We start from the raw sequence: 25,650 nt of genomic DNA, 5'->3' as shown, positions 1-25,650 counted from the left end.
CTCTCAGTTCTCATGAGTCTGGAAACATGGGATTCCAGGGGAAAATAAGCTCTTTTATGAGCAATTGTTCACTTCATTAAAGCATACTGTGCACCTACTGCTGGGTTCGGGTAATTGCTCTGGTTTGTTCATTTCCTATTCATACAGCCTGTATCTATGTTTTGAACACTGACTGACCTACAAAGAATAGGGAAACGGCGGATGTTGTAGGTGCTTAATGGATTAGATCACTCAAAAATTAAAATGATGACTACATTCACTCACCCCCAGGTCATTAAAAACCAATGAAACCAAAGAAATGGAACATAAATGTAGAAATTTGAAGAATTTTGCTGGTTGCTCTTGGCATGCAATTGTGATTAATCACATCCAAAATAAGTTTTTGTTTACATAATATATGTATGTGTGCTGTTTACATTTATTATGTTTATATAAATACACACACATGCATGTATATTTCAGAAAAAGTTTGTTTATATATTAAATATATTTATTTATAATATAATTATATTAATATAAATATAGACGTAATGTGTGTGTATTTATATATACACATATATTATGCAAACAAAAACTTTTATTTAGTATGTGATTAATAGACAGCACTAATACACACACACACACACACACACACACACACACATAAACATAAACTATTAAGTACACAACTATAACATTGATACAGAACTGATAATAATAGGAAATGTTTTTAGAGCACCAAATCAGCATGTTAGAATGATTTCTGAAGGATCATGTAACACTGAAAATTCAGCTTTGCCATCACAGGAATAAGTTACATTTTAAAATAATTTCAAATAAAAAACTGTTATTTTAAATTGTAAAAGTATTTCAAAATATTTTTTTTTTACTGTTTTTTTGATCAAATAAATGCCGTCTTGGCCTGCAGAGTGACTTCTTTCAAAAACATTTGAAAAAACTTACAGACCCTAATCTTTTGAACAGTAGCATATATAAATTGATTTTCATGCTGTTTTTCCACATTTTTAAGCTTCAGAGCACTGGTGCTTATTACTCAAAACTGTTTGGACAGGAGCAAACAGCATATTATTATAATTCACTGTTTGCGTTCATCAAAAAAAAAGTAATACAGGTTTGCAATGACATTAGGGTGAGTAAATGATGACCGAATTGTCATGTTTTTGATTAATTATTTCTACAATATCTGTCTGCAGTCTGTACTTCACGGTGTCAGAAGTTCTTGATTTCCCGTGTGGGTGAAGACTGGATCTTTCTCATCCTCCTGGGGCTTCTCATGGCATTGGTCAGCTGGGCCATGGACTACACTATTGCCTTCTGCCAGCAAGGTGAGAGAGAAAAAGAAAGAAAAGGACAATGTTCTGCTTGACAGGGTTCCATGAAAGTACAGATGGTGCCATTTAATCAGTCAAGTATTGTTTTTTTTTTCTTTTTCAGTGGGATATTGTCATTATGTGTTTTCTGGGATGGGAGGTACATTAATGCCTGAACGAATTGGTGCTAACTCACTGACCTCTTTTTACAAAAGAATGAGTTTATTTACAAGGACTGGGGTGTGGCAGTTCAGTCAATTAACAAAAAGGCACAGAATTGTCTTAGCACATATCAAGGGCGTTTTTTTTGTTGCAGCATTAAGCAACATCAAATGCTTTCCACATATAAAAACACCTCAGAAATTTACAAAAATAACAAATAGTACTTTTCGATATGTTAAGACAGATATGTTATGTGATGATGTACAGTCACTTAAAATGAAGACTCCAGTCATATAACTGGCCCAAAAAAAGGTATTTTATTTTACACAGGGCCTGAGTCCACACCATGGTCTTGCAATGTCGCGTGGACTGTTGGTGGAAGTCTGCTGTGGCATCCACATCAGGAAGGGAGCATTTAGGTTGCACCATGAGCACCCTACAGACTCATGAGTTGACAAATGGCAAACGACTGGCACTGCAAATGTGCAAGAGCAACAAAGTGTTCCCTACAGGGCAGGGCCATAGAGTAGGTCACCCCCTAATGTTGGTTGCCATGTTGAAATCATAGTGGGAAATAACTATGGGGGCTATTTAGGTAATGTTCCTATGTATTGCATTTTGTGTAGTGGATTCTCATTTTGAGATAGATGTTCGCTGGTACGATTTGTCACTCTAAACTACGCAAAAATCTAGTGTTGCTCTGTCCTCGCACAGTATTCAAAACAAGCAACAGAAAAAGATGAAGAGTTCAACCAATCAGAGCGTTTTTTTTGTTTGTTTGTTTGTTTTGCATTTAAATAATTTCTGCGTTTTATTTCTCTCCTAGTAGCCTATAGTATATAGTTACAGTTCAAAGTGGCTCGTGATCGCCCCGTTAGAAGCTCTGACAGAAAGGCTGCGTGTGAGGCTCACAGAGATGCGCTGTTTAATGTGTTTGAGATGTGCTGTTTTCTTTAATGCATAACTTAAATTTCACAGGTAAATTTTCTATCAGTAAATGTTAAAAAAGCCATGGAAATATAAAAATTTTTCTTTCAGAAGTGCATGAGCTTTTGCTTTCGCTATTCTCCACTAAATTCCACAGACTTCATTTAGAACGAGCGCCACTTGCATGCGCGCCAAACAGACTGAGCTCAATGAAATAGGAGCGCAATAACTCTGACTAAAATATACATTTTGCTGAATTATTTGTAGTTGGACAATAAATGTGGCATATGTAGAATTTTAAACCTACAAGTAAGTGTATTTGTATGATAGCACTAACTGTAAAGTGTAATGGTGTAATCAAAATAGCCTTTTGGTCAATTAGTCTGTTTTTTTTTATTATTTTCATTTTTAGTTTAGTAACTTTAACTTCTGCTTTAAAAGGATTCTTTTTGTTTTTAGATTGCAATGTTACAATGTAATGTGATTTTAACCCTTTCTTGCACATAATATATGCCTACATGCTTACATTCACTTTATTTGTTTAATCCAAATACAAAATACCGAGATAGGCTACCGTATACCGCAAATCAACCGAAAAATACAGAGATATGAATTTTTGCTCATATTGCCCAGCCCTATACAGACGTGTACTGGATTTTTAATTAAAGTGTACTTGAGTTTTTTTTCTTTTTCTTCTTCTTTTTTAAAATGGCATTAAAAAAAAAAAAAACTAAATAACAAAAATTAACTAAACAGTTATGGTAAACAGTAATAAAACAGTAAGCAGTAAAATGTTTACACTCCACTCAAACACCAGTAATAAAACAGTAAGCAGGGGTGCCAGTATTTGTGTCAGAAAAAAATACAAGTTTGACTCAGTTATGGGCATTTCTTCATGTAAAATAATTTTTTTTTGCTTTTGCATCCATGAAGTTAGTTTTGAGTAAAAATTTGCTTAGTATATATTTTGATTTGGATATATAAAAAATAATTGACAAAAAAACGTTGATTTTTGTTGCTTTTTAATAATGGGTGTCAGTATAAATTCCAAAACATCTAGAAAGTTACAATATATAAAAAAAAAACAAAAAAACGTTGCTTTTTCATCCACACAAATGGGTGTCAGTATAAATTCCAAAACATCTAGGCAGAAAATTGGGCAGGAAAAAGAACTTTTAAAGAACAATTAAATAACAGAGGACAAGTAAATGTACAAGAATAGTCTATAGCTGTGTACCAAATGACCATACATTATGCAATTTTACTATGTACTATATTCATATCATCGAGTGTATGAATTTTAGACAGTTGAGTGCATGTTGAGTACATTAAGTACATTTTTTTTTGGTTCATTAAATGCACCATCTGGGTACATGAAGTCTGATTTTTCCTTTTGCAATTTTCAATATGAGCACACTACTCACACTATTTATACTACAAATGGCATAGAATAGTGCATAAGTACACAGATCGGAACACATCTTATTCCTCTATAGAGATGTAATTATATGGTGTGTGTGTCATGTCTGCAGCACAGAAGTGGATGTATGGTGGTCTGCACAGTAACATGTTGCTGCAGTACGTGGCCTGGGTCACTTACCCAGTGGTTCTCATCACCTTCTCCGCCGGCTTCACACAGATACTGGCTCCACAGGCAGTTGGTGAGATACGCACACACACACCCATGCTAACATAATCAATTTAAGCCAAATGGCCTTTATGTGTTCTCAAATCTCTTTGTAACCCCCTTCGTCTTTTCTTCCTCTAGGCTCTGGGATCCCAGAGATGAAGACCATTCTCCGAGGTGTGGTGCTGAAAGAGTACCTCACTTTCAAAACCTTTGTCGCCAAAGTGATTGGCTTAACTTGTGCCCTTGGAAGTGGCATGCCTCTGGGCAAAGAGGTGCATGAGAGGGGATATCTGGTCCTAGATAAGCGTTCTAATGCTAAAATACTTCAAGCCTTCGCCCTGTGATCACATCTGTTATTTCTATCTCCTCTTGCGTTCTCAGGACCATTTGTTCATGTTGCCAGTCTGTGTGCTGCTCTGTTGAGCAAATTCATGGCCTTGTTTGGAGGAATCTACATGGTGAGATGCTTTCTACTAATGCTGTCTTTTGTCAGTAACTTTCTGACATTTCATACTTTGGTAACACGTTATAATACCTTCCACTAACAAGCATTATTATAACGTAATATGCGTTACAGAACATTATTTACAATCAAATAATCAGAAATGTTTTATACAGTGGCTCCCTTAAGAATTTGCACCCTTCTGGGCACTTAAAATTGTATGAATCTCATTGCATTAGATAACAAATGTGAACATGCTCCAACATATTGCTCTTTTGTACACACAGCACAAGTTCTAAATCTATCTGAAAAAATGAATTAAAACAACATCATATAACATTTGTTAAATGCATCTTAATGAAATGGCCTGTTAATAATGACCTATTAATGAGAGATATTACAAAGCGTTACCAATGACTTGTGTTTGTATCATCACTTTACATGTCACTGCACTTGGAACGTCATGGCCTTGTTCTTCCAGTCTCATCTGTGTGTATCATACAAACAAGCAGCTGAGGGATCTCTAGGGTTTTTTGTTAGTCTGTGATTAGTCAGAGTACATAAGGTATCCGTTCTCAGGGGAATTGCAAGCTCGGTGAATGGAGCTGTTTGTAAATCATGCTTAAATGAGTCAAACGGCCTTTGTGTGATACCATGTCAACCCTCTGGACTTTGCCCACAAAGTAACCTAAGAAATCACAGCACGCTGTGGAATGGATCAATAACATGTTGTTAGAGCAGAGTGAATCTGACAGAAAATCGGAGGCCATAAACATTCCGGCACATTTGAACTGTTTCACTGTAATTGAATGCACTTTAATTAGGCAAATGTCAATGGCATGTTTACACAGTCAGTCAGGCAGTGGGGTCCGGGGTAACGGGCCGTGCTGATAATTATTTGTCTGACACCTCATACCTTTGGGTGTTACATTGATATAGGGATATAAATAAGCACCAATTAGTGCCAGGGTAAAAGAAAAAATACTCTAGTAGCAAGATAAGGGGATTATTTTGTTTCTGCCACTTATAGGGATATGAATAAGAAATAAAAAAAAGAATTGCTTGATCCAAACTCACAATTCTGACTTTTTTCTCAGAATTGCGTGATGTAAACTAACAATTGCGATACAAAGTCAGAATTTATATTTTGTTATAAAGTTAAAATTCTGAGAAATAAAGTCAGAATTCTTTTTTAGCTATTACCCTAACCCTCTCAGAACTGGACATTATTAATCACAATTACAAGTATATATCTCGTAATTCTGACTTTTTCAGAGTTATTAGATATAAACTCACAATTGCGAGACAAAAGGCAGGATTGTGAGTATATCCTGCTATTCTGACTTTATAGCTCGTAATTGTTTGTATCACGTAATTCTTACAAAAAAAAAGTCAGATTTGCTAGATGTAAACTCACAATTATGAGAAAAGCAGTGAGAATTGTGAGATAAAAACTCATAATTATCTTTTTTATTTTTTATTCATTGGCGGAAATGGGCTTCCGTAGGGGATAATTTTGCCATATTGAGGGAAAATTCACCTATGATATCAGAATAATTTATAAGGGTAATTGTGGTTTATCAATAAGATTTAATACACGATAGATAGATAGATAGATAGATAGATAGATAGATAGATAGATAGATAGATAGATAGATAGATAGATAGATAGATAGATAGATAGATAGAAAAATAAAATATGAAGATTCATTTTTAATTAAATGATTTATTTTTTGTAGATACAGACTTGAAACAACAGCAGTGTAAGTACTTAAAGTATTGATAGGTTTTGAAAGAACAGAGTGCAGATACTCACGTGTATGTGTGTTATTTTGATTTACTGCTGAAGGAAGAGCCCTTTGAGGGAAACAAGGTAAGATGCAGGTATTATTATGTTTGGGTGTGTCCATGTGATCAGATTGATTGAAAGTGTTATAATGAACGAAAAAAGCGAATTTTATTTTTTTAAATCTCCATTTGTGATTCCTTTTTTCTCAAGTTTACCATTTTTCCATTGTAAATTAGAGTCTTACTGGACTTCATCCTCCCTGGCCATAGCAAACCGTCCACAAAGATAGCACATAGTGAATGAAAGAGCAGTGTTTATCCATTCTTTAATTGTGTTCATAACAATACCTTGTTCCGCATGTCGTTGCCATGTATTCGTCAGTGTAATTACCCTGTTCCACTCTTGGTGCCTGTAAAATGCCACGGCAACAGTCGTTTGAAACAGGATTTGCATGTATTGGGTTTTCTTGTTAATCTGACAGAACGAGCTGAGAAACACAGAGATGCTGTCAGCCGCCTGTGCAGTGGGGGTGGGCTGTTGCTTTGCAGCCCCTATTGGAGGTAAGTCCAGACATTGTGATCATACCTGGCCACTGGAGATAACGCCATATCACATTTACGACAGTAACGTTCCCCTGTATACTTCCAGCTTTGAGCAGAGTTGTTTGACATATGATCTGCTGTGTTGTGGCAGGAGTGCTGTTTAGTATTGAGGTCACATCTACGTTCTTTGCTGTGAGGAACTACTGGAGAGGATTCTTCGCTGCAACCTTCAGTGCCTTTATCTTCAGGGTGCTGGCAGTGTGGAATAAGGATGAGGGTGAGGGAGAAATCCGTTATGATAGTCAGCACAGTCAGATGATCATTCGTCATAAATTTCTGTCATTCTCTCTTCGCCATATTGCAGAGACAATCACGGCTCTCTTTAAAACGCGCTTTCGTCTGGACTTTCCCTTTGACCTACAGGAGCTTCCAGCTTTTGCTGTGCTTGGGTTTGTGTCTCACCTTTGCCATTTTTCTCCTAAACACAAATTAGATTTACATAATTTAAATGATGGTAGTCAAAAGACAGATTTCCTGCAAACTGATATCCTTGTCTAAGAACATTTGTGTTAAAAAATGTCTAAGCTCTTTAGAACTGTTTATTTGCAAAGCTTATAATTCTCGTACTTGTGTTCTGGTTGACAGGCCAGGTTCACACTTCTAGTCTGTAAATCCAACTAGTTAGGTATTAGTTCTTAGCTGTAAAATAGAAATGTGCAGTGATCATTATACAGTACCCCTTGTCATGTTTTTTGAGATTGATGTTTCAGTTCTCCTGTTGTTAATGTTTTTTTAGGATTACCAGTGGTTTTGGAGGGGCGTTGTATGTCTACCTGAACAGGATCATAGTGGAGTCTATGAGAAAACAGAAAACCATCAACAAGTTTTTGCTAAAAAAGTGAGTTTTTTACAGCTTCTCTTACATTAACAATAATTCTTGTTGTACAGTGTATTTTGTTTAGGTTACTAGCTCAGCATAAAATTTCATTTCATTGTTAAGAATGTTACAAAACATTATCACTATATAATAATTAAACTTTTATTTGTATTTTTATACTTATTATATTATATAAATATATTATATAATATAAAATTATAGTAACAAATTTATTTTTTTAATTTATAAAAAGCAATTATTCTTTCTCATGTTTGGCTTCCCATAGAAGACTAGTGTATCCAGCAGTGGTCACTCTTCTTATCTCGACACTCACCTTTCCTCCAGGGTTTGGACAGTTTATGGCAGGCCAGGTCTGATGTTTGAGATTTACTGTGAAATTTTCAGATTTCCCTCTCTGTATCTTTTTTCTTTCCACACAACCAGAATTTTTCAGTCTTTCAAGTGTGCTTCATGCTGATAGATTTATTTGTTCCAGATCAGTAATTATGCATTAAATAACTAACTGCGCTGCCTCCTCATTTAGCTGACTCAACATGAGTCACTAGTGGCACTGTTTGACAACCAAACCTGGTACAAGCAAGGTGTTGCTGAGGAGTTTGTGTACTCAAGTCACGTACCTCAGGCCTGGAAGCACCCACAAGTCAGTGTGTTCATCACACTTCTCCTCTTCATTGTCATGAAGGTGTGTCTCACCTTAATATGTAAAATATAAAGGAAAATAAAAAGCAATAATTCAACCAAAAATTTTAATTTGCTGAAAATATACTCAGCCTCAGGCCATTCAAGATGTAACTGAGTTTGTTTCTTCATCAGAACAGATTTGGAGAAATTTAGCATTACTGCACTTGCTCACCAATGGATCTTCTGGAGTGAATGGGTGCCGTCAATATAAGAGTCTAAACAGCTGATAAAAACAGCACAATAATCCTAAAGTAATCCACATGACTGCAGTCCAACAATTAACATTTTGTAAAGTGAAAAGTTGCTGGTTTGTAATAAATAAATCCATCATTGAGATGTTTTAACTTTAAACTGTTGTTTCAGGCCAAAATAAAGGTTTAAAATTCAATATATTGCTTCCTCTGGTGAAAAAGTCCATCCCCTGTTGTTCCCTCAAATCAAAATCCACCAACATATTTCTTCAGAACTGTTTTTACTTGTAAACGGTGCTTGATCTGTGCATATTTATCCTTTATACCTTTTCACTGGAGAAATATTATGTATCCCTCATTTTATAATATTATGGATAGAATACTTGTATTTTAGCCAGAAACAATGGTTTGAAGTTAAAAACATGTTAATGATAGATTTGTTTATTATAAACACACAGGATTTAAACTTCACAAGATGGTAATTGATAGACTGGAGTTGTGTGGATTACTTGTGGATTATTTAGATGTTTTTATCAGCTGTTTGGACTCTCATTCTGACGGCACCCATTCAGGACCCACTGGTGAGCAACTGGTGCAAATTTCTCTAAATCCGTTCTGATGAACAAACAAACACATCTACATTTTGGATAACCTGAGGGCAAGTACATTTTCAGACAATTTTTTTTTTAGGTTAACTATTTCTTTAACAGCAGTTTTAAACACTGGACAATATGTGACAATATGGTTAGAAACACCCTCCATTAGCGTTAACTAGTTTTTTTGTAATTTGATGCAAAGATGATATAATACAAAGTACAGTGTTACAAATGTAGATACATTTAAAAAAAAAATCAAAATATAAAAAACTTTTGAGGATTTATGATACAAACTATAGTGTTACAAATGTAGATACATTTAAAAAAAAAATCAATTTTTTATGTTGAATTGTGCTGATATATTAAAAACCAGCAGTTTTTCTGAATCACAGCCTTCCTGATTTTCAGCACAGCATTAATGCTTAATTATTAAAAAATGTCTTTGTCCAAGTGTGTGACCTTGTGGCTTCTAAATGTTTTCCTCAGTTCTGGATGTCAGCTGTGGCCACAACAATGCCGGTGCCTTGTGGGGCCTTCATGCCGGTTTTCCTCATTGGTATGTGATTATAGTGTGCGTGTGTCATTTTTGAAAGTCAACACTGTGGGATATGCTTTTTTTGGTTTCCATTTCAATTCACTATTGTATGAGCGAGCGGTTGCACTTTATTTTACAGTATGTGTACTTACATGTACTTACAGTGCACTTACCTAAGAATGTACTGGTAATATAAGGTAACTATAGGGTATGGGGTTGGTTTTAGGGGTAGGTTCAGGGTTAGTACCTAGTTATTACCTAGTTATAGTAATTACTTTAATAAGTACACAGAATGTACATGAGGAACAGGACTTTAAAATAAAGTGCTACCGAGCGAGCACTTTTGAACATTATTTTGCTCTTGTGTTCATACCAGCCATCAAACTTTAGTTTGTTCTTAATGGTTGTTTTCCTTTTCCCGCAATCATGTTCTCCATTTCCATCCCTCATCACTGTCTGACTCACTAAAGCCTGTGTGTAAACACGTCAAAATCACTGGAGTCAATGTTTGTAACCTCACGTAAGTATTCGTGAAGCACGTGTTAGTGTTTTTTTTTTTTTTTCAAAATTGCTGTTTTTGTCACCTCCAAAATGTCATCACATCTACGTTGTGAATTCTGTGTGTCGTACAGGAGCTGCGTTCGGGAGACTGGTCGGCGAGAGCATGGCCGCCGTCTTCCCCGATGGGATACATACCGACAGCACTGTTTATCCCATAGTTCCCGGCGGATACGCAGTTGTAGGTGAGAGTGTCGATTGTGCATGCCTTCTCGCGGATGTCCATTTGTTTTCTTTCAAAAGCCATCAGTTTCAGCCCATCGTAGCTATATCTTATTCACACACGTAATTGAACCTGCAGGGTGTTGTATGCAAGAGTCATACATTTTTCATTAACCCACACAGACCAACAGCCAAATTAGATCTTGCCTGTGGAAATGGCTGCATTGTGCAGCGGAGCAGAAAGCTTGTCAGGAGCACAATAGGAAATCAAATGGCTTGTGGCGGGTGACTGCTACTGTAATTTGATGCGGGACGAAATGGTGATTCCCACAGGGGCGGCGGCTCTTTCTGGTGCAGTCACTCACACCGTGTCCACTGCCGTCATTGTGTTCGAGCTGACCGGTCAAATCTCGCACATCCTGCCCGTGATGATCGCTGTGATATTGGCCAATGCCGTGGCTCAGAGTCTGCAGCCTTCCCTGTATGATTCCATCATCCGGATCCAGAAACTTCCCTACCTGCCAGAGCTGGGCTGGGGACAGGAGTGAGGGCTGTTACGTAACTTCCCCAAATTATCACTCTCATATCATTCCCCTGGCTTTTTGAATGCTTACTCCCATCTCTCTTTCTCTTTTTTTTTTTTTAACCTGTAGGAAATATAACATCCGTGTGGAGGACATAATGGTGAGAGACGTGCGATATATTACTCTCTCCTCCTCTTACCGGGATCTGCAGGAAGCTCTCATAACAGGCCAGCTTAAAACCCTGGCCTTGGTGGAGTCCAAAGGTGAGACATATAAAATATCTGTTTAAAGGCATATTTTGCACAAAAAATTCAGTTGTTCTGCACATGTTCTTCATACCACTATCTTACATTAGGGATTTTAAGATCAATTTTAGACAGTCTTCTTCCCAAGTGTCATTTTTCCCCATTTTGCTCAATATAGAAGAGTGATTCGGCTGAAATAACTCTGCAATATCAGCTTTTGATTGCTGAACCGTTTACGGCAAGAAATGAGCTGCACTCAAAATAAGTTTTCAATGACTGATGCCAGTATCTAGAGAGCAAAGTAGTGCGCATGAATGTGTACTTCATATAATGCATATATAAAATATGAGTTTTATTAATTTCTTTAAAAAAAAATCTTGCTGATGTATTATTATACTTTCAAGAAAGGCTACATTAAACTGAGCAAATGTTACAGTAAAGAAGTTTATAATGTTACAGAATATTTCAAAATATTCTAAATAAATACATTTTAAATAAAAGTTATTTTGAACATCTTGAAAAAAAGCATAAACAAAAATATTAAGAAGCACCACCGTTTTGAACATTTACATTGGGTAGAATAAGTATTGAACACATCACCATTTTTCTCGGTAAATATATTTCCTAAGGTGCTGTTGCCAAGAAATTTTCACCAGATGTCGGTATTAATCCAAGTAATCCATACACACAAAGAAAGAAAAACAAATAAGTTCAGAAGAAAGGGAAGTGCAAAAAGGCATAGAAAGCTAAGACACCAGCAGAAATCTATCAGTAATTAGAAAGCAATCCTGCCCCTTGTCAGTGGAAATTAATATTAGTTGGTTCAGTTCCAACTGATGGCCTATAAAAAAGTCTCATGACCAACGTGTCACACAAGAAACATTACATGATGGGTAAAAGCAATGAGCTTTCTCAAGACCTTTGCAACCTTATTGTTGCAAAACATACTAATGGCATTGGTTACAGAAGGATTTCGATACTTCTGAATGCTCCAGTGAGCATTGTTGGGGCCATAATCCGGAAGTGGAAAGAACATAATTTCACCATAAACCGGCCACGACCAGGTGCTCCTCGCAAGATTTCTTACAGAAGAGTGAAAAGAATTAGAATTATCACTTGTGCTCTTCTGTATCATCCGTGCCACAAGGATGTGCTGTTTCTACGTGTATTTAGCTTTGATTTAAAAAAGAAAACAGCGCATCCTTGTGGTGCGGATGATACAGAAGAGCATACGCAGCATACGGTGAATACGGAGAGACACAGAGGAGACTGTTGACAAAGGAATTGTTGAATGAGGTCGTTATTTTTGATTTCTTCGCTTTCAAAAAGTGTTCCCGTCGCTTCATATAACCCACATTGCACGTCTGATGGCAGATGGAGTATTCTGACGACGACTTTCATACCTTTTATGGACCTTGACACTGTTATTTACTTGGCAATCTATGGGACAGTCACAGGCCTCCCGGTTTTCATCCAAAATATCTTAAATTATGTTCCGAAGATGAACAAAGCTTTTACGGGTTTGGAACGACATGGGGGTAAGTGATTAATGACAAAATTTTCATTTTGGGGTGGAGTATCCCTTTAATTTCTGAACATATTTGTATTGTTTTCTTTGTATGTACGGATTACTTGGGTTGTTACCGACATCTGTTGAAAATTTCATCTCAACAGCACCTTTAGAAATATATTTACTGAGAAAAATGGTGATGTGTTCAATACTTATATATGTTTAATTATACAAAATGTTTCTTGAGCACCAAATCTGTATATTAGACTGATTTCTGAATGATTCTGTGTCACTGAAGATTTTGAAATAATCCAAAGAGCACCTGGCCTAATGAAAAACATCTGACCATATGTGCAAAGGGACATCGTTTTAATTATCTGATTATTGTAGAATCTGAAAGATTTTGTATATATATTTTTTAAAGCTTTTATTTGTTTTAAGTTTTTTCGGAATCCTAGACATTTGTTTATTTCAAGGTTTATACCTAGATTTTACTAATAACGATTTTGAGTTAATATATTGCTTGAAAACTAGAAGTGTACAGATGTAGTAAATGAAGCTTCTGAATGAATTTGAGAAACAGTTTAGTTTAGGTGTTTGTATGATGCTTTAAAATGGACAGTGTGCTAGAAAAAGAAAAATAAGCAAACAAATAAGTAAAGTAAATAAGTGTGTAAAAATGAAGCTGTAAATATTTTTTGACGTTTAACTGATTTTAGTACAGTTTCTTTTCCAGACATTTTCTTGATGTTCCCAAATGAAAGCTCACAGTTGGAAATGTAATCCCACAATTCCACCTCATACCCTGTGACAGACACATTCTTTACCTTCTCCATCTCCTTTCCCGCCCTCCCACCATTTCCCTTTACTATCCCCCATTCCTCCAGCTATCCCGCTGTGTCTCTCTCACTTCTCTCTTTCTCTCTCTTTCCCTCTCTTTCTGGTCTCTCTGCTGTCTCCCTTGCCTGTGTCCCCACCTGGCTCCAGAGTCCATGATCCTGCTGGGCTCTATGGAGCGCTCCCAGCTGCAGTCCCTTCTCTCGCAGCAGCTCAGCCGAGCTCAGGACAATGGCACCCATGTGCCCACCTTCCCCCAAGACTCTCCCCCCAGGACTGGTCGTGGCGTACGTTTCCTGGTATGAACTGGTATAATAGTAATAATAGTACATGAAAACTGGATATTAATTTAGATATTTGCTAAAGATTACACGAAACTTTGGAATTAAATTATTAGTGTTTTTAAAGGGGTCATGAACTGCCTTTGTTTTTTTATTTTGTTCTGTTTTCTGAGGTCCACTTATAATGTTATCAAGATTTTTAGATTAAAAAAACATCATAATTTAGAAGAAATAGGCTATTTTCTGTCCTGTTTTTGACCCCCTCATCAGAACGCTCTGTTTGAATAGGCTCGGCAGATTGTTGACTCGGAAGTATACACCCACTGCTATGATTGGCTTGTGTATGTTTGACAGTCTATGTCCTTCATAGTTGGACACTGATGTGATTTAGGTTAAAAACGCATAAATACTCAGTATATATCAAACGATCTGTTAAACAGACAAAGCAATAGTGACCACGTAATAAAAGCAGTTACTCACACTTGTGTTTTGTGGCATGACTGTCAGATCCAATATTGTCAACACAGCATCGTCTTTTAGTTTTTCCACAACTTGGCACTGCACACCGTTTTGTTGTCTGTCATTTGGTTTCTGCATAGACCTGCGCATTAGCCTCTCTCTCGTAAACACTTTGTGCATGAATCGGTGGGTGGGGCTCAAGGCACAGTGATCTCAATCTTCTTCTGAGGAGGTGGTGCATATTCACACTATTACACCACAGTACATTCCACAAACTGTTGATTTGTCAGACTGCCTTCAATATAAGATGTTTTAGACTTATGAGAAAGTTTTGTGTTCTGAAACTTGCAGGATGTTTTTATAGTACAATGACCTCTTATATGTCAAAAGATCAAGGGAATTTGGTTTCTCCGTTCATGACCCCTTTAAAGATTCATTTTAAGTGATTGTTAATTGATGGCATAGGTAATCTAAATGTTAAAATAAGGGGAGTATGAACAATTAAATATCCAAAAAAGCAAGCAATAAATCCAAAAATATATGATATATCCTACACATGGTAAGTGAATGCTGCACTTGAACATGCAAGATGAAGAATAAGATTTGAGAGCTGCAGTGAAGAGGCACGTTTTCTATAATTAAGGACCTATATTTCAGTCTGTGTAGTATTGCTTCAGAGGTCTTGAAATGTAGCAAATGAGGCACATGGACTCCTTTTATGGTTCCCTTATAGTGTTTATTGGTCATTATGAGCTTTCGTATAAGACGAACAGCATAAACATTTCTCCTTCCGTGTTCAACTGAAAACGGCATATGGACTTGGAACAGCATAGAGAAAGTAATAAATAATTTTAAATTTTGGGTGAAGTATTTCTTTAAGTATGTTCCCCAGTTGTCTGTTTATTTCTTAAGAAGAAAAAAGGATTGTCAGATCGCCGTCAGGTGATTTTTTTTCATGTTTTCTGTTTCATCCCAAAGAATTCCTTCCCGGCAGGCTGTCATCTCTGAGTTCAGTAATACAGCTGGGAGTATGTGAAGCCTGTGTTAGTAATCAAACTTACTTATAAGTGGATCTAACAGACTGTTTTTCTCCAGATCTCCACTGAAGAGTCCTCCTACAGCCCCACACTGACTAACTCCCAGATCCCCCTCAAGTCTGCTCTGAAGACGGTGTCTGCAATCAGCAACACAGAGTCACTGAACAGTGTGTATATAACACTTACTCACACATTTCAACTCCTACTCATGTATGTCGTGTTGCGAACTGTCTGCGACCCCCTGGTACGCACCCATCTTGTGCTAATCTAATCACTCCTCTTCTGCAGGCTCTCCAAACCTCTCCTCTGGGGAACCTGTGAAGGAGCTAGTAGAGGTACGATGGCTCTCTAGGGACCGTGGGTGATACGTGGCACTTATGTAGCTGTAGATTTTACAGGTGCCTAGAGACTGAATATGGGACGAGAGATTCAGGAGGAACCATCTGCCAAACCAGGCTAACAATTAGCCTAAACATCTTGTTTGTTACTTTTTAAATGTTTTAGTGCTTGTTGTCTGAGGCTTTGTTCAGACAGGCCTATATTTTGCCCTATTCGACTCGCTTCTGTTTAGTTATCTCCTATTTTAAACATTTTTGACAAATGTGATTTAAAGTCGAATTAGATTTCATGGATTTTTATTCAACATTTGTGCTGCAGAATATCCAAATTCACTCTTTACACTCATGTGGCATTTACTATTGAATGCTGAGCGGATCTGATTTTTTGAATTGGACTTAAATACAGATCAGGAGTCTGATTCACAAAAATCTTTTTAAGAAAGAAGTTAAGAGATGTCCTAAAATAAATTTGTCAGAATATTCCTAAATGCAATTTTTTAAAAATTCAAAAGTAGTTCTCAAATATCTTCTTAAGAACATCTTATTTCTTCGTAAAAAGTAAATGACAAGCTTTTGTGTTGAATGATTGAATAGCGGTTCTTGCCAAAGACTTAGCACTCAGAGTCATGTTTTTGTAATGAAACATGTACTTACTTTAAGTTTTTTTAAATTAAATTTTCCTAACTTTAAAAGGTTATTTAAGATGTTTTTTTCTAAATATTCTTTTCAGAAATTCAGATTTTTCTTAAAGGGGTGGTTGATTGCGAGGTCACTTTTTTAACATTAATGTGTAATGTTGCTGTTTGAGCATAAACTGAAACTTCACTGCAAAATGGGGATATCGTCTTTTAAAATTCTGGCAGTTTAATGTCTACAAAAACGGCTTGTAGGAACTACAACAAGTTACTTCCCAGGTTCATGACATAACAAACCCAGATAAACCGTTCCCTCTGGAAAAGGCAGCAAAGGGGGCGAGGCCATGCTGCGCTGCTTTAGAAAAGAGGAAGAGAAAACTAGAGGTGCACGTAAAAATCTATTCATATATGAATCGCGATTCTGTCTTCTAACGATTCTAATGGATTCACAAGTTTCAAAATCAATGTTCTAAAGCAGTGGTTCCCAACCACGTTCCTTGAGGCCCCCCAACACTGCACATTTTGCATGTCTCCTTTGTCTGACACACCAGTTTCAGGTCTTGGAGTCTCTACTAATGAGCTGATGATTTAATTTAGGTGTGTTTGATTAAGGAGACATGGGAAACATGCAGTGTTGGGGGGCTCCAGGAACATGGTTGGGAACCACTGTTCTAAAGCAGCGGTTCTTAATACTGTTACTCGTGTCCCCCTGCTCTGCACACACTCTGCATCTCTCTCTCTCTCTCTCTCTGTCTCTCTCTCTCTCTCTCTCTCTCTCTCTCTCTCTCTCTCTCCTCATTCAACTCAGCTCCAACAATGATAAAACTGTGCCAATGTATTACTTTTATCAGGATTTCACATTAGCTATGATAAACATTTACAATAAAGGGGTTAAATTAGGAGTTAAATTTTAAAATTAAAGGATTTTCTTTAAGTTTTGTTAAACAAAAAAAAGGAAAAGGCTTAAAGAGATCAGTTTTTTTTTGCAGTGCGGTGTGGAATAAAGGTAAATTATTGAGAAATAGCATTTTAAACACAATCAGGAAAAAAAAAGTGAACCACCCCTTTAAGTTTTGTCTTTAACCCCTTATGGGGGTCACTTTTGTAACTGGCTTTCCTTCATTTTTAAAAGTGTTACCTTCATCTCAAGGGGCATGAAGCTAAATAATCTAACTAAACATGCACAATAAAGCATAGGTGTGTAAAAAAAAATTCTTAAAGTATGATACACCAACAAACAGAAAACGCACCGACACACACACCAACACACAAATGTATGTGACTGCAAACTACAATTAAAAGCTTAGACGTGCAGGTCTGGTCCTAGAGCATAAACACAAAGTGGAGAGGCAATGTATTTAGCCAATCACAACACACTGGGCTAGCTAACCAATCAGAGCCCATCGCCTATTTCCGAGGGAGGGGCTTCATAAAAGCAGGAATTGATCAGTTTTTTTCAGAGAAGGGACAGTGCGGTGTGGAATAAAGGTAAATTATGTGAGAAATAGTGTGTTTTTAACACATTAGACTGCACCCCATAAACACAATCAAGCCTAGAAAAAAAACAGTGAACCACCCCTTTAAGTTTTGTCTTTAAATTAATTTAAAACCGATAATAACATTCTTCAGAATTGTTTTTGGGAATACAAAATATTCTTAGAAAAATCAAGCAGTTAACATTCTTAAGAATGTTTCTTGAATCCAGCCCCAGATGAATAGGATGAAAATGAATAGGATTAAAGTGCAGTGTGAACAAAGCCTTAGTCTGTGTTTCTTTGGAGTTTCACCTCATGTTTAAGTAGACTCCCACAGGACTTTTCTTGTCAATCGACATGTAGACCAGCACAAAGTGAGCGTTTTGTCAGCCTGGCATTAACATGGGATTTCGGCTGCTGTATTTATTTGTTACACACCCCTTTCTGCCCTTATCTTTGGAGAAATGACGGCTCTAACAGTGTCCCTTGATAATAGTCAATGTTGAAGGTGCAGCTGTTGAGAGAGCGTTGCGTTAGAGTTACATTAACGCTTTATGCTCCTCCCTTTTCTATCTGTTTTGTCTGGAAGAGCAATGCCAAGCGTGTGAAGATACCCATGGCGGTAAGAACGCAGCCGCAGGGAATCGTTTCGCTCGCCCACAAACACACATCATCAGGGTGGCAGTGGCACAGCCAATAGGGCCTTTACTCAGAGGCCTTACTGCGTTCTGCCTGTGTGCTGTATTGATACTCTCCTCCAGCTTAGTACTTCCTCTCTAGGGAACAGGGAACAAGCTGACTCATGAGATGATTCATGCCATGCTATGAAGTGTATATTTATCTGTCATGGGGTTGAGTGCGTTTGTGTGACGCAAGGTTTGGTTTTGCGGTTGTCAAGATCCAGAACAGGCCCCAAATGTTTGTAAACCTACAGGCGGATGTCAGGGGATGTTGCAGCTGGACCCGTTTCTTTTGAACAAGTTGGTTCAAGTCCAATTTTGAACTGGAGGCTTAAACTCTCCAATAAAATTAAAAACCTTTCGAAAAGCTATTCCCTGTCTTAGTTCTTTATTGCCTTCGTAATGGCATCCAATCTACCTCACCCTCCCCTGGGCTGCGTTTAATGTATTGCTTAAGCTTGCTAATGTTTAGTAAAACTTGAGTTGCTTTGGTAGATTACATTAGTATGTGTAGCTTGTCTTGTGAACTGAGTGAATTGCATGACTGTTTGTGGGGACAAGAAGCTATGAAAGAAACATTTGTGTATTTCTATGTCTAATTCTCAACTTGATGTTTTCAGGATACACCTGATGTTGAAGATGACATGTCAACAGCAGAGGTATATCAATTAAATACTATACTTACCCCTTAATTATGTTGCAACTGTATCATGATTCTTGTAGTGAGTCACATATTCTGAGGTATTTTCCATTTCATTGTATCTATTCTAGAATAAACAGAGGGGTTTGAAAGTTTGATTCGGGGGATTCAGGATTCTTTTAAAACTCAAATGATGACTTTGCATTTTTGCTTGAATTATTTCTTTAATATTTAATGGACTGATTATGGAGAGGATTATCTTATAATCTTGCATAAATACTATAAAACCTAGGATAATTGCATCTATCAGTTTACATATTTTTTTTTTTTTTACCTTTAATAGTTTTAACTTTTTTCAAAATATTATTTTTCAGATAGCAGAGTGGGAGGAGCAACAGTTGGAAGAGGCTGTTAATTTTAACAACTGTAAAATAGACCCCGCCCCCTTTCAGCTGGTGGAACGGACATCTTTGCATAAGGTAAAAGTTCTGCTGTATCTGCCAAGCATAGTACGCTGCAGTGATGATTGCAGTGTATTTTTGTAGGCCAACTGTTGTTGTTTACATCACCCTAGTTCCCTTGACAAAAACCCAATAGGATTTTTCCATTGGCTTTTGGGTTATTACAGAAAAGCTCTGTAACCAAGTTAATCTTCACATGTTAACACAATTATCATGAATTTTGAAGCCTAAATACAGTCCCCAGAAGTGAAAAGCTAAATGTTCTGTATGCACGCAAATTACAGAGAACAGTCACCATATGGTGTTCGGCAGTGGTCAAAAAGGATTTAAACACTGAATTTTGAATCGATTTCTTCTCGTAAACTCAGAGATGTGGATCTGGACCACAAAACCTTGGTGTTCATCAAAAAAATAGTAGATAATTCAGCCTGGGATTTTTATGCAGGTGGTGAGAGAAAAACACTGACATTCTGTATTCGGACGGCAATAAAATCACCAGCTATCCTCTGTAAATGGTGAAAATAACTTGCAAATAGGGCAAGAGCCCAGTTATTTTACACAATGAGGCTGTAAAAACAGACTAGTGAATAGATGAGTTTACCTGTTCAGCATGATGACTTTTAATGTTCCTGACAATCTCTGTAGTTCCATTAGGCCACTTGTTATCAACCACCTTTTTCAAGACAAGTAAAAGATTTTAAAAAATCACAAGCATTACTGATATATTTTATGTCATAGAATAAAACATGAAAAAAAAACCCATAAAAAAACAGTGACTTGCGGAAGATGAAGTGAAGGAAACAGAAGTGTAAAAATGCTTGTTCGTGGGTTTAGACCTAAAAACAATGTCATCCCTACAGCACTCTATTATTCAGCCATATAAAATGACAAAAAATCATCATAAAAGTAGTGCAGACCATTTGTATGATATATTCTGAAGCCACATGGCAGGTTTTTGTTAGGAATAGATTGTATTGTAACCCATATAAAGTCATATGGAAAAGCAAAGGTAACACTTCTGTTTAGGGACCATTTCTCACTATTAACTAGTTGCTTAGCATGCATATTACCAGCATACTGGCTGTTTGTAAACTGTTGACTTGCAAAGCACATATTAATGCCTTAATCTGCATGCTCATTTTTTAGATCCCATAACCCTTCCCAGTACTTACAGTGCATGCATAGTTATTCTTATTATCATTATTATTATTAAGTTGATATTCTTCTGATCATTGACTTTCAGTCTGAGTTATATATCTTTATTGGCTCAATTGATCTATAAAAGAAAACCTGCCTAATAATTCTGCACACATGAATATAACGAGTTTTTCACTTCCAGCCTTCATGGACAATTATAGCCTATATCACTTCTAAATGATTAAATATAAAATTAATAGTAGTTATTACGATTGATGTGGTTTGGAATTGGAAAAAAAATATTATCAGAATATCATAGTTAATAGTAAGATAATAGTGAGAATTGGTCCCCTAACTAAATACTCGTCTTATTTATCCATGAATGTCAGTCCTTATCTCTGTCCCTTTTGTTCAGACACACACCATTTTCTCACTACTTGGCCTGGATCATGCCTATGTCACCAGCACCGGACGTCTAGTAGGAGTGGTCTCTCTAAAAGAGGTGCGTGATTGTATTCTTTTACTAGCTCTTCTTTACAGCAGAAAAACACATTTGAAAAAATGTCTCTTTATAGCTGCGTAAGGCCATCGAGGGCTCTGTAACCGTGACTGGTGTGAAAGTCCGTCCCCCACTGGCCAGCTTCCGCGACAGCGGCAACAGCAGCAGTGTCTCAGAGGTCACTGAGCTCCACAAGCTCTGGAGTCGTCACAGGAGCCTGCCGCTACCACGGGAACCTAACCTCCCCGACCTGGACGACCAAACAGAGCAGCCGTCCGAGGGAAGCCTGGTGAATGAGACCGAGTGCACAGAGCTGTCCAGTCAGAACAGCCCATTACACACAGACGACCAATCAGAGCTGCGCTATGCCGATGCCACGCCCCAAGAGGAGCACCTTGCGCAGCTCCCCTGTGACTGTACCCACCCTCTGAAGGATGGAGGCTCGGAGGCTGTCGGTGAGCAGAACCCAGCTCCGGTGGAGAAAGTGGTAAGCGAGGGAAGCCCCTTGCCCTCGAAGGGTCAGCCGGAATGACAGCTGCTTGCGTTAGGTAACGCACACTCCATTTACACCATAAACGGGATTGTGAAGTCAGGTTAAGGAAAACCTGGAGGAAGTCTTTTAGCAGTGAAGCACACTCTCTGCTCAGTACTAATCAAACCAACCCTAATCTCTGGTCCTGCCTTCACACGAAACACGCCGTGTGTGTTTGTATGTGTGGGATGTCATAGATACACGCTGCAGTGTGAGTGCCGTGTGGCTTCGGATGGGCTTGTGAGAGATTGTCTGTGTATTCCTCATAAATTTAGCTGTCTGTTGCTTTGTGGCTTCATAGCATGTTTCGGTGTTGATTTATGTTGATGAGATTCATTTAAAGAAGTTTATGTGCGATGATGTCATAAGTGTGTCTGTTTGTTGATTTGTTGCACGCTTGTGTGTGTGTGTTTCTTCGTCTTTGCGCAAGCGACAGAGTGTGCGTTAGAAAAGCCGAGTGTGTGTGAGAGTGACTCAGCTGCACCTAGCCAACGCACCCATCTGGTGCCGACACTTTAAATCCAAATAAAATTGTCTCTGAGAGCCAAACTACAATTTTGCTCTAAATATAGCTCTTAATAACCCACACTGCAAGGAAACACGGAGGGAGAGAGCGGGGGAAAGAAAGGGAACGGGTGGGTAAAAGAGGACACAGAAGACACAGAGAGAACAAGAACATGATGCAAAATGAGCGAAAGACAGGAAGGACACAGGAACCAGTGTCGTGGAAAGGCAGGAGAATAAATGGGAGAGTGGAGTAAACTGTGCCGCTTTTTATTTAGATCAGGGAGAGGCAACGTCGGTGCTGGAGTGCCGATGTCCTGCAGAGTTTAGCTCCAACCCTGAAAAAAACCTCACATGTCTGTAGCCTTAGCAATCCTGAAGACCTTGATTAGCTTGTTCAGGTGTGTTAGATTAGGGTTAGAGCTAAACTCTGCAGGACATCGGCACTCCAGGACCGACGTTGCCTATGCCTGATTTAGATTGTCAACCAGGCAAGAAGAAATAAATCATCAGGGAAATGAATATGCCTGAAATATGACTTTTTAGGAAAAATGGCTGAATGACACAACTTACCCCACATTAGGGGTAAGATGTGCCATGGATGTTGAGTCATTGGGGAATATTTGAACTATTTCAGGTAAAATATGAAAAATTAATGAACATTAATCTTGTATTTTTATGCTCAATATTCACATCTTAACCAACTTGAAAAACCCAGTGTATTTGCATGTACTGTACTGTAGTGCAACAATTTTCAGCATTTTATGATGTATTTATTATTTTTTCTGCATTTGAATTTGCATTTGACACTTTACCCAAAAGTTAAAATTTAGGGAAAAACGAAATATTAATTTCTAATTCACTGATAAATGTGTTTATTTATTCATGATGTGATTTAACAGTTCATAGCCTCTTGTGTTTTCTACACTGGCAATTCACCAAAATGTATGATAAATATTTTTAGACATGGATAAATTTGTTTTGACAGCAAACTCATTTTACCTGCCATGCAGAAAATTTACTTTGACATGCATTTTTTGCACACACAAAAAAATTGACAATGTGAATCACAGGCAGCTGAATACAACAGACCTTTTTTAAAATGTGGTCATTTGACAAATTCATCCAGTTTGCTAGATTACAGGTATGGCATATCTTACCCCACTCTCCCCTACAAAACCAACAGCGACTCTTGCAGAGGAGTTTCCAACCAGGGTAGTTTTGAAGCACATTGTAATTACCATTCAAACAAAACAGCAATACACAGGCGTTTTCCATACTGACAGCTTCAGAAAAATAAAAAAAAACTCCTTTAACAAAGCATCTTTGAGCACACGGTTTGGATGGTGTTGCCTGTAATTACGAGTAATGATATCCCACAATATGTAGGCACGTTAAGCATGCACAGATCTGTATCAGGACCAGTTTGTAGCATAGCTGCCTGGCCATTTAAAATGTATTAAAGCATCTTCCCTAAAAGCTCGAAATACTCAAGAGGGACTCCAAGTGGAGAAACGGAGCCTCTTTAATTCTTAATTATATGCATGAACCCCAATGCAATCATTTGCATGCTCACACACGTGCATAAACAAGACAAATCATATTGCTATCCAGCAAGCTTAAATAGACTGCATAGGCTTGTTTCATGTTACTTCATCAGGTTTACTTACATGGCCTTTTGCTTTTTTCTTCAAGGCCAGATTTGTTCAGAAATTCAGAGCGCAATACTTTTCGCACATGCTCACGATACGATACAGATTTCGACGGCAGTGTAGATTGAGGGACGTTTTTGACTGTGTTAGTACCAGCCTTTGTATAAATATCATTGCAGGGAGTTTGTGGTCACAATGCAGATCTCATCCAGCAATCATCAAAGTATTAACGATGGATATTCTGTGTACCTGCGATCGCGTCTTATCTGAATTGTTTTGCATATGCGCAAAGCTTTTTACATTTGATTTTGAGCTGCCAACTGTGCAATAATGTCGTATTAGAATTACTGCTTGCCATATAGGGTTATTTTACTGAACGCTGGCTCTACTTCTACAGTGCTTATTATTTTGAACCTGTTTGCAATCATGCACATCATGAATAGGACATGTATTGAAACAAGGCCTTCAGAACTTGCAAAGTGTTTACTGGACCTCGGTGGTGGAGTTTTCACTGGTATCAGCCTGAGAATGATGTATAATGGTCTGTTTGCATCAAAACTGTGGCTGAACGACGCTATGCAGTATGGTCAAGAACAGCACAACTACCCCAGACACAGCCTAAGCAGAGCTAAACGGAGAATGAGTTGCGTTTCTTTTTCTTGTGCACTGCAGAAATGGGAGGCCACGGGTTTGATTTAAACGGATCAAGGCAAGTGGACCAAAACCATAACCATGACACTGACTTCCTGACACAGCCTTTTTTCATTCTCTCAGAAACGGCTGCTATGGGTTCTGCGAGCCACACGAGCGAAATGTTTCCTCGCCATTCATCCAGCTGCACTAATCAGCTGTTTTATTAATGTTTGTTATGAAACCGAATCCTGACGTGGGACAGGAGTAACTTAAGCTAATAACGATCTTTAGATATGTTGTGTCACGTTTTGTCTCTGTTTGCTGCTTGTGCAGTTTAAGTCAAGCCCACGGTGTGTAAAGTGTCTGCTAATATGCCACACATTCAGTGTAGATTTAAGCAATAAGTCTGCTCCCATATCCGTAAATGGTTTTTATAAATCATTTGCTTGTACAGAATACAGGGTAAAGCGGTATGTATATAAACTCTACTCACGTACCCTGTACATATAGAGATGAGCATATTGAATCAGCTGTTACCATTATTTTTCAGAAAACATGAAATTGTTTTGTACATCAGTAAATATTAAATTTCAACTTTAAAGCTTTTTGTTTTATGCAACTCATTTTTTGTGGGAAATACTGGAATTTTTTAGTCTTGAAGTATTTTTGTCTTGTTTTCCGGTAAAATGTATATATATATATATATATATATATATAAAACACCCTCAAATAAAATTTGTACCCATAAAGTAAATGAGAATAAAATTTTGTTAAGATTTATGCTTAAAATTCATATATACTCACATCTTAGTATTTCATTTTTCTTCATATGTAAATGTTGGGGATGATATTTCTATTGTAAAACCTGGCAAAAATACTCAAGAAAATGTGTTTTTGCAGTTTAAGGTTTGCATAAGACACAGTGAAACATATGAATATACACATAACTTTAATGCAATCATAATTCTCACATTTGACCTCAGACATTTTCTGTACAAACAATAAAAAAACAAAACTTTTTTGTAGGGGGATTCGCACATTCACATCAATGAACATCATGACATTACCGGTTCATATTGAGGATAATGATGACAAACGTGGTTGTTTATGAATTTACACTGCCCTTCCCCATGCTTCTGCAATGAATG

The 25,650-nt window shown here is 37.4% G+C and overlaps 1 protein-coding gene across 4 annotated transcripts in view; it reads left to right on the top strand.

The window, feature by feature from the left end:
* The window catches only part of LOC109070274 (chloride channel protein 2-like), a 61,526-nt gene extending 36,419 nt beyond the window's left edge, over positions 1 to 25,107 (top strand). For 2 of the 4 annotated variants that reach the window (XM_042718023.1, XM_042718021.1), the window contains exons 3-24: positions 1,194 to 1,325; positions 3,932 to 4,060; positions 4,168 to 4,301; positions 4,410 to 4,487; positions 6,321 to 6,344; positions 6,742 to 6,820; positions 6,954 to 7,079; positions 7,167 to 7,251; positions 7,599 to 7,700; positions 7,966 to 8,050; positions 8,224 to 8,382; positions 9,655 to 9,724; positions 10,336 to 10,446; positions 10,757 to 10,967; positions 11,077 to 11,210; positions 13,690 to 13,838; positions 15,375 to 15,483; positions 15,605 to 15,651; positions 19,065 to 19,103; positions 19,459 to 19,563; positions 21,098 to 21,184; positions 21,258 to 25,107. In XM_042718023.1, coding sequence (XP_042573957.1) covers positions 1,194 to 1,325; positions 3,932 to 4,060; positions 4,168 to 4,301; positions 4,410 to 4,487; positions 6,321 to 6,344; positions 6,742 to 6,820; positions 6,954 to 7,079; positions 7,167 to 7,251; positions 7,599 to 7,700; positions 7,966 to 8,050; positions 8,224 to 8,382; positions 9,655 to 9,724; positions 10,336 to 10,446; positions 10,757 to 10,967; positions 11,077 to 11,210; positions 13,690 to 13,838; positions 15,375 to 15,483; positions 15,605 to 15,651; positions 19,065 to 19,103; positions 19,459 to 19,563; positions 21,098 to 21,184; positions 21,258 to 21,713 — 2,651 coding nt within the window. In that variant the 3' untranslated portion in view covers positions 21,714 to 25,107. Of the gene's footprint in view, positions 1 to 1,191; positions 1,326 to 3,931; positions 4,061 to 4,167; positions 4,302 to 4,409; positions 4,488 to 6,320; positions 6,345 to 6,741; positions 6,821 to 6,953; positions 7,080 to 7,166; positions 7,252 to 7,598; positions 7,701 to 7,965; positions 8,051 to 8,223; positions 8,383 to 9,654; positions 9,725 to 10,335; positions 10,447 to 10,756; positions 10,968 to 11,076; positions 11,211 to 13,689; positions 13,839 to 15,374; positions 15,484 to 15,604; positions 15,652 to 19,064; positions 19,104 to 19,458; positions 19,564 to 21,097; positions 21,185 to 21,257 lie in introns of those variants that run through there. The other 2 variants (XM_042718024.1, XM_042718022.1) reach the window with 2 other exon arrangements.
* The last annotated feature ends 543 nt before the right edge of the window (positions 25,108 to 25,650 follow it).

This window comes from Cyprinus carpio, chromosome B2, assembly GCF_018340385.1.
Source record: "Cyprinus carpio isolate SPL01 chromosome B2, ASM1834038v1, whole genome shotgun sequence".
Lineage (NCBI taxonomy): Eukaryota > Metazoa > Chordata > Actinopteri > Cypriniformes > Cyprinidae > Cyprinus > Cyprinus carpio.
Note: the sequence above shows the minus strand (reverse complement) of the source record. Positions and strands in the feature narration are given on the sequence as shown.